The sequence below is a fragment of the Otolemur garnettii genome, unplaced genomic scaffold (assembly GCF_000181295.1).
Source record: "Otolemur garnettii isolate 467f Iridium unplaced genomic scaffold, OtoGar3 scaffold00165, whole genome shotgun sequence".
Lineage (NCBI taxonomy): Eukaryota > Metazoa > Chordata > Mammalia > Primates > Galagidae > Otolemur > Otolemur garnettii.
In genome coordinates this window covers 1,303,500-1,313,364 of record NW_003852560.1, presented here as the reverse complement: position 1 = coordinate 1,313,364, position 9,865 = coordinate 1,303,500, and the positions used below count along the sequence as shown (strand labels likewise).

Here is a 9,865-nt window from a genome sequence, read left to right as displayed (position 1 = left end):
ATTCGAACCCGCCACCTTAGGTGTACGTGGCTGGCGCCTTAGCCGGTTGAGCTATAGGCGCCGAGCCACTATTTAGTATTTCAAAATGGATGAATTCAGATGCCCTTGCCATCTTTCTGCATGTCAATTATTGCAGTGGTTGAAGGACAGAAATTAAAGGGATTAAGTGTATATGCTGGTAATGACTCATATCCATGTATACACACAGTCACACACTTACAAAGTTGATTCTCATTATTTCTGAATTGCAGTTTTGCAAACTTCCCTAGTCACTAAAATATATTTGCAGCCCCAAAATCAATACCCATGAGGTTTTTGTGGTTATTCAGGAATATGTGCTGAGTGGGAAAAACTCTGAGTCTCCTGACAGGCCTGGTCCCAGCTGAAGTCTTACAAGGCAGCGCTCTGCCTTGTCTCAGCTCTCATGCAGTAAACAAGTGTCTTTTTACAGTCTATTTGGTGCCACAGTTCTTGCTTTGTCATTTTTTTGTTAGTGATTTCACTGTCTAAAAAGGCCTCCAAGCATAGTGCTATCTGGTGTTCCTAAGAGCAAGAAGGCTGTGGCGTGCCTCACAGGGAAAATCTGTGAGTTAGCAGTAGTGAGTCATGATGCTGCTGGCCACAAGTCAGGTGTCAATGAATCAAGGGTACATATTATGTGTGGTGTCTTCAAACAATGTTACATACTGATCAGTCCCATGAGTTGTGACACTCCAGAGGCTCACAGGATCCCTGTGTTTCCCTAGGAGTAATGGTTCAGGCTGTGCTAATTCAGTGTCCTGTCCATGAATAACATGAATCCACTGTGTGGATGGATACACATATGCATATGTACATATATGTGGATATATGTGTAGGAGAGTGATGGGAGCAGAGATTATCTGAGGGGGAGTTAACGAAACTCCAGACAGAAAAAGAAAAAGGAATAGAAGAGAAAAACCCATATACACGTAGATGTGGTGAAGAAGAAGACGACTTTGGGGAGCATAGAAAACGTGACAGTTCTTTCTACTCTTCATGAAACATTCCGTCAGCAGAGGGCAGGGAGGTTTCTTTCTGAAATGAGAAAGAAAGCTGAGGACAGAATATAAAGAACTATGCGATCAGTAATTCATATGTGACTCTGTAGTATTGCCAGAAAGTTGCTGTGTTCTGAAGACACAGAAGAATTTTGTGCGTCTCTCGTATTGTTAATTATTACTTTGATTTACCTTGACCATCTTTTTTTCTGTTCTAGCTTATTTTTGAATTATTTTTGTTTTTTAAGACCCAAGGAGATTTCCTGGGTCTGTGGAGTAGGCTTCTAGTCAGTTTCAATCCCTGGCTGAGTCCACTCAATAGCTAGGGTGAGTCTTTGTCGAGGAATCTAAATTTCAAAAAATAAAATTAAACAAACATAATTATTGTACCAGAGGGTAGAAAACTGGATTTTGTTTATTTCTGATGAGGTTTTGGGTATAGATTGTCATTGGGCTTGGAGACAGCAGACTAAAGACTTTGGTAGAAGCTCTCACTTCCCTTAAAGGAATGGAGAGATTATAAGAATTAGAAAACTGTGTGTGTTATATTTTGGCTTGGACCTATGCATCCTAAGACAGCCCTTGCCTAATGGTATTCTTAGCTTCAATGTTCTTTTTTTTGCAATTTTTTTTTTTTTTTTGGCCAGGGCTGGGTTTGAACCCGCCACCTCTGGCATATGGGGCCAGCCCCCTACGCCTTTGAGCCACAGGCACCACCCAGCTTTAATATTCTTTTAGAATTCACCCTGGTCTCTCATTTCCTAGATGGTTAGGTATTGCCCTTTAAAAATTCCATCTTGGGGTGGTGCCTATGAGTTAAAGGAGTAGGGCGCTGGCCTCCATATAACCAGAGGTGGTGGGTTCAAACCCAGCCCCCACCAAAAAGTGCAAAAAAAAAAAAAATCCATCTTGTAATATGGCTTTAAAGTGGTCCTTTGATAGTATGTGTCAAGCTGACTCTTACAGGCGACTGACATGTAAATGAGGAGATATTTACTCCTTTACAATTCTTGGGCAGGCCCCAGTAAAAGGGGAAAAAACATAAGATTACCCTGCAGTTGAAATTTTAGAAGATGATTTTTTTTTGGAGTAGCACGTGATATTTGCAATAAGATGCTTCTTTCTATCCTTTTGGCCCATCCCATTCAAAACCAAAATTTATGAAATGGTCAGAGGACCAATTTTTCTCTTAGTTTATTTATCATCAGTTCTTCCTCTCTTAGACGAAGCTTCTTTTGAGGTACTGAGTCTTTGTTAGTCAATCTCACCAAATGAAAGCCTGCATTTAAAAATAATCAGTAAATTTAAAACAGGATTTGTTTAACTCAAAAATAATCTCAGTGCTCTATAAAAAGGTGTAGATTTGTGTTTCTTAAACTCTATAAATTCTTCTACCTTATATTAAAAATGTAGTACTCTACATTTATTTCTCCTAAAGAAATAAATTTAGGGGCAGCACCTGTGGCTCAAAGGGATGGGATGCTGGCCCCGTATGCCAGAGGTGGTAGGTTCAAGCCCAGCCCCAGCCAAAAAAAGAAAGAAAGAAATTTAGGATGAGAAAGTTTTAGTTTGTAATCATAAAAGGTGAAAGAATACATTTAAGAAAATAAACCTGGACTCCTTTTTGTATCAAAAAGAAAATTCAGTAAGAAGATCAAAACTATTAAATTTCATTCTATTCTTTAATAATTCAGGTATACCTTTCTTTTCCCCAAGTTAAAAAAGAAGTAAACAATGATTTAAAATGATTAAATAAGCATCTTTTTTCATTAAAAATATTATAAAAACTTTAAGCATAAATTACTTCCAAATTTAATTTTATTTCTGAATACTGAATACTGTTTTAAAACAAAATTCTTGCATTCTAGAGAGTATTATAAATAGCCAAAATAACAAGAGAAAACATTACTATTTTAAAGCATGCTTGAATGAATAAACGTTTTGCATAGCACTAATAGTCAATAACATTATTTGGAAGATTCGGAGATGATCTGGTTTGCGTTAAACATATTTACACTTTAAAATGCCTCGTGAATTAAGTCAAGCTTTACTACACACAAATGCTAAGAAGTATGAAAATACAAAGAATTTTACTGTATTAAGATCATTAGATTTAGCAAAATGATTAGATCATTATCTAAGAGGCTCAACTGACCACACTTTGTTTTTCCAGAGAGCACAGCCATTTGAACTGGAAAAAATTGAAAAGCACGGCCGGTCTTCCAAAGACAAGAAAAATGCCAAGTCTCTGGACAAACCTGAACAGTAAGCATGTCTGAATCTATTAGGCATCCAGGCTCCGGGTGGGCTCTTTCTGTTTACAGGAGACACAAATGCCGTGTTTTTCAGGGTATACTTGCTGTGAATGCGATGAAGATAAACATCTGTTTGTGTGAATTCTATCTTTCCTCTTAACTTGGCTTTATTTCCTTAGGTTCCTTTATGAGCTGTCCCTAATCCCCAACTTTTCCGAGCGAGCCTTTTGCATCCTGTTCCAATCCACGTTTTCAGAGAGCATTTGCTCCATTCGTCGCAAACTGGAATTACTGCAGAAATTGTGTGAGGTGGGTTCTGGTCCAAAGAGAGCTCAACTTGAGTTCCGATATTTAATTTCATTCAATTACGTTCCTACGTCAAAAAAAAGGATCTTTTAATCTGAGAAGTCCTTCAATTTGAAAGATAGTAGTAGCACAGAAGGAAACGTTTTACAGAGTGAGCCTCAAGTGAGCCGGTTTCCAGCTCAGGGCAGGGGCCTGCAGGGACACATGGCTAGAACACAGCCAGTGTGAATTGGTCTCTGGAGAATTCTCTGCCCTGTGCTCTTGCCAAAACAACATTTTCACTTTGCATAGCACTTTCAAACATCAGACTTCCAAATGAATGCAATTTGAAGGCATTTTGTTTATGTTCCTTCATTTTTTTTTTTTTTTTTGGAAGAGATCCTCAACAAATTGTTAATAATGATTTCACCAAATGATTTAGAAGTAACCATATGACTTAACAGAAGAGAAATAGTCTTCTAAAAACAAAGAATAAATGCTTGGCAGAGATGAGCAATATTAACGTTCAAAACGATTTGTCAGAACCAGTAGTGCCATCATTCTGATTATGGCAAATCATTTTGAAAAGGAGTAAGATGTTATTAAACACTTACATTTTTAGAAGTGGCGATATGCAAATTTATGTTAAACGCAATGTTTTAGAAGAAGTGATGTGATCTTGCAGGGGTGGAGGGGTAAAACTAAATTGGGAAACTGATCTTTACAACTGTTTTTTGCTTTCCTACAAGTGACGCCAAAAATTTCCAACACAGGCACAATTAAGAAGATGGGAGTGATATTGTTTTGTAATAGTTCTTATAATACAACCTTATTTATTTTCCTTGCAATTACCTCATGCAAATGGCTTAGACGGGCACCTCTCAGCGTACGAAGGCATACGTGAATATTGGTTGTTGGTGCAACTTTTTAAAGTTAACTTTGGAAATACTATATGCTTTAATTGCTCTTAAAATATGCCTAATAATGAGGAATGATAAAAGTTATATTGTGAGCCAAACTATTAGCATAATATAAATGTTGCTAGCACCAACTTGAGATGATTCTAACAACACTTTGTATAAAAGAAAAAAATGTTTTTTTGTTCTGTTTTACAGACGTTAAAAAACGGCCAAGGGGTTAGGCAGGTTTTGGGTTTGGTTCTAGCGGTTGGCAACTACATGAATGGTGGGAATAACACCCGGGGACAGGCGGACGGCTTCGGATTAGACATTCTTCCGAAGCTGAAAGACGTGAAGAGCAATGTAAGTATTCTGCCTGAATGAGGGTAGACAAAGTAAGGACCAGATGATCTGTTGGACTGTAAACTGGCTGTAGTGAATATTTCTTTATGTTCCAAGGTCAAAAATTTATTCAGGTTCAGAGATCAATAAAAGTAATTGCTATCATATATTTGTGATTTAATAATGTTCCTTGAATGTTGAATTCTATGGCTAATGAATTGTTATAATGTTTTAAACTAAAAGTGTTTTTTCACATAATTATGGCTGCTAACATTTATCCATTTGGAATATGAAGGCCAACTGTTTTCTATGACAAGACGGTCTATCTCTTCTATTTCCTTCCTTTCTTCTTCACCATGTTAAGCAATAGAGGCCAATAGGCCTGTGTTGTTTTTGTTTGTTTTTTTGTTTTTTTGTTTTTTTTGCAATTTTTGGCTGGGGCTAGGTTTGAACCGACCACCTCCAGCATATGGGGTCGGCGCCCTAGTCCTTTGAGTTATAGGTGCCGCCCAATAGGTCTGTGTTTTGAAAACAAAACAAGGAGGAGTGAAGACAGTTTGTAGATAAAATATAAAATATGATCGTTCTTTTCCTGATACTGATACAGATGGAAATGTCTAAGCCCTCTCACAAACATATTTTTTGGTCCTACTCCTATAGTTGTGTTAGTTTGAAATTTATATCTATTATGAGCGTGCCAATAGAAATATAAGGCTGGAGATGATGGTCAGATCCAAGTTTGAGATGGTAAGCTTAGAACATAAGTCATGTTTTGTTTTTGTTTTTCTTTTGTTTGCAGTTTTTGGCCGGGGCTGGCTTTGAACCCGCTGCCTCCGGTATATAGGCCAGCACCCTACTCCTTTGAGCCATAGGCACTACCCTAAAAGTCATGTTTTTCTGATAAAAGAATCATCACACAGGAACAGTCTTTACATTCACTTACAGGACATTAGTAAGTTTCATAGTTAGCTTCTAGAAATGGAAATATATAAGATTATCCTCCTTAGATGATGAAATAGTTTCCCTCAGAAGAGAGAGATACTCCTGTCAGTGAGCAATTAGTTTACTCATCAATATATAGATGTTCCTTAACTTCCTATGGGCTTATATCCCAACAAACCCATTCAAAGTCGAAAATATCTGAAGTCAAAAATGAGTTTAATAAAATAGCCTACTGAACATCATAGCTTATCATAACCTACCTTAAATGTGCTCAGAATATTTACATTAGCCTATAGTAACTAACAAAATTACCTAACATGAGACCTATTTTATACTCAAGTATTGAATATCTCATGTGATATATGAAATACAGTGCTGAAAGTGAGAAATAGTGGTTGTGTGGGGCAGTGCCTGTGGCTCAAAGGAGTAGGGCACTGGCCCCATATGCCGGAGGTGGTGGGTTCAAACCCAGCCCCAGCCAAAAAAAAAAAAAGAAAAACAGTGGTTGTGTGAATGCTCCAAGTTCATTTACCACTGACTGCTTATTGCTTTTGTACCGTTATGAAGTTGAAAAATTGTTAAGTCACACTATTGTGAGTCAGGGACTCTGTGTGTGTATATATTTGTTTTCATTTAACAGTCTTTCCATAAACATCTATCTGGAACACATTGGACATTGCTTTTCCAAAATTGAATAACTTGTAGTCCTTTTTTGATACACCAACAGTATAATGCCGTTATATTTGTATGATACAAATTTTCATGTATCAGGTTTACTCTACAGAGATCTGATGAATCAAATTTGTTAAAAAAAAAAAAAAAAGTTCCAGCTGGATGTGGTGGCAGGAACCTGTAGTCCTACCTCTCAGGGGGTTGAGGTGAGAGGATTGCTGAGGTCAGCCTGGGTGACATAGTGAAATGCCCATCTCTAAAACAAACAAAATACAAATAAGGACCTTTTCTAAACACTTGGTAGTTCTTGAATAGTTCTTATCAACTGCTTATTGGATTGAAACAAATACCATTGACACATAAATAGCATCAATCTCATATTTAACTTAGAAGATGATTCGGAAACAGATTCTAGTAATCATATACAAGTAAGAAATTATTCATGGTAGATTTTTTTTTGTATTGGTTTATGTATTTTATTCAGTCCTCCATGAAGTTAAATTTCATCAGTTTAACTCAGGGGTGATTTAAAATAAAAATTGAGGACTAAGTCGAGAAGTAAGATTTTTAAACATGATTTCACTTGCATGCTAATAAGAGCTATGCACCATCTTCTAGAATTGGTTCTTTTTCTATAAAGCAAATGTGCCTACAGTTACTTCTCAGTCCCACCTGTAGACCTCCATGGACAGAGCTGCTACTTCCATCACTCAGAATATTCTCCCAACTTGCCCTTTAGCAGTGGGGCTTTATGGATGTGTTGTTGATGGATTCTAGTACTGCCAGGCCCTTTCCTTGATTTGCAAATTAGGAGAAAAAAAGGAAGTCAAGTTACCTATATCCTTTTACAAACAAATCCTGGCTAACAAAGGAAGCCCTAATAGATACATTAACTATTTCATGTCAGACTCAATTATAAATGAGTTTTGCTCTTTTTATAAATAGAGGGAAAAATCATGGCTACATCCAACATTCCAGAGAATGTACAATGGAATCTCCAGGGTTGACCATCTCCCTACATCAACCACTTTAGGTTGACCCAATTTTCGTAGACTGGACATGCACCAATGTATGTTCAACAGGCCTCGTTCCTTACATTGACCACTTCTGTATGTTGGCCAATTTGTTACAGTCCCTTGGGTGGTCAACTTACAGAGTTTCTACTGTAGTATATCATGAGGTTTGTTTTTCAAGTAAAATCTGTATTTTATATCTTGATTCACAATATTTACTAATTTGAAGCAAAAGAAAAAGGTTAGTTAGAAATTAATGCCTCTTAATCTGCCAGAAAAGAGGTGAAAATCTGCTCTTTGAGGTCTGTTACATACAAAAATAACTGCATTTTTTCTGTAAAACTGTGTATACATTGTCTTATTGATAGCTTCAGGGATATTAGTTCCTCAGTCTCAATTGCTGATGTAACTAATTATGATATACACTGGCATTTTATAAAGCTCCCCTCCCACTTACTCAAAATGACACTTAGATTTTATATTTCCCTGGGGTACGGGCTGATGAGTCTCAATCAGACTTATTCTAGGAAGGGTAAACATACTGGTCCAGCTCTGTATAAATGCTAGCAATATTTCACTATTTCATTTCAGGTAGTAGTATTAAAACATAAAAATAATAATCCAAGATTTACAATAAAAATATAAAACACTAAAACAAAAATTAATGACCTAAATTTCTGATGGAGGAGGATAGAAATGAGAAAGTATTTATGGCTGAGACTCCACCCTTAAACAGCTCTGCAGAGATTGGAACATGGCGGGGTGTGGGGGAGGAACTTTCTCTGCCCTTCAATTTCTTAGATATAGTGACTAAGACCATCCAAAAGAGTAAGACCGTGTAAAATTTCACACTGCATTCTAGATGTTCTCATGTACGTATGTTAATTCGCTAGAATTTCTTTTCTAGAATGCTGTACATTTTATCATTTTTTAAAAGCATTACTTACTTTGGCCTTTCTGCCTAGGACAACAGCAGAAACCTTTTGTCATACATTGTTTCATATTATCTTCGAAATTTTGATGAGGTAAGACAGTTTTAATGTATAGTCATATTCTATTCTGTGTTGGGTGGTTTGGTAGTGTTTGTTTTTGTTATTACTGGTGTTATTCTTTTTTTAATGTTTTTATTTTTTAATTAAATCATCACTGTGTACATTAATGGAGTCATGGGGTACAATGTGCTGGTTTTATAGACAATTTGAAATATTTTCATGAAACTGGTTAACATAGCCTTCATGGTATTTTCTTAGTTATTGTATTAAGACATTTATATTCTACATTTAGTAAGTTTCACATGTACCCTTGTAGAATCCACTGTAGGTGTGTGGTCCCACCGATTACCCTCCCTCCACTGGTGTTATTCTTATACCAATGGGGGTTTATTTAAAAATTCTGTATTTCTCATTAATTAGGATGCTGGAAAGGAACAATGCGTCTTCCCACTGCCAGATCCCCAGGACCTTTTTCAGGCCTCACACATGAAATTCGAAGATTTTCAAAAGGATCTCCGAAAACTGAAGAAAGACTTGAAAGGTAACTTTGCTAAAATTCTCATTCGTTGTTATTTAGAAGGCTAGATGTATCAAAAATTGAGTTCTTCAATAATATCTGGGTTGTTTCAGTAGTGATCTGTATTTCATCAGAAGCAATTTTGCATTTTATTTTCATGGTGTAGCCAAGAACATTTGAACATTCGCCATGTCATGGTGGGAAACAAATTAGGTCATCATTAAAAGATAAATAGTCAGCTCAACACCTGTGGCTCAGTGAGTAGGGCATTGGCCACATACACCAAAGCTGGCAGGTTGGAGCCCATCTCGAGCCTGCTAAACAATAATGACAACTGCAACCAAAAATAATAATAATAATAAATAGTTGGGCATTGTGGTGGGCACCTGTAGTCCCAGCTACTTGGGAGGTTGAGGCAAGAGAATTGCTTCAGCCCAGGAGTTTGAGGTTGCTATGATCTGTGACGCTACAGCACTCTACAGAGGGTAACATAGTGAGACTCTCTCTCTAAAAAAAAAGAAGATAAATAGTCCTTCCTTCTTCTCCTTGGTATACGTGCCTCAGATTTTACAGCTTGTTTCCTGGGAATAAATTATCTTCTTTTAATTATTCAGTCAAAAAACATGTACATGTATGTTGTTTTACTGTCAGTAAGAATTCTTTTTTTTTTTTTTTTTGTAGTTTTTGGTGGTTTGAACCCGCCACCTCTGGCATATGGGGCTGGTACCCTACTCCTTTGAGCCACAGGCGCCACCCCTATCAGTAAGAACTCTTACATCAAATCATTTTGAAGAAATGTTGAAGTTCTTTAGATTTCTAAATGAAAAGTAACATTTACATAAAAGCCAATAGTTTACACAATTTAAAAACATTTCGGTAAAATCTCTTTTTTCCTGTCTTCATGAGATTTATTAGTATTGTTGTGGAGT

The 9,865-nt window shown here is 36.7% G+C and overlaps 1 protein-coding gene across 1 annotated transcript in view; it reads left to right on the top strand.

Annotated features, from left to right (window-relative positions):
* The window catches only part of FMN2 (formin 2), a 332,811-nt gene that overhangs the window by 209,154 nt on the left and 113,792 nt on the right, over positions 1–9,865 (top strand). Inside the window, 5 exon segments of the mRNA XM_023519245.1 lie at positions 3,193–3,284; positions 3,454–3,583; positions 4,675–4,821; positions 8,393–8,452; positions 8,840–8,960. Of these exon segments, the coding sequence (XP_023375013.1) occupies positions 3,193–3,284; positions 3,454–3,583; positions 4,675–4,821; positions 8,393–8,452; positions 8,840–8,960 (550 nt within the window).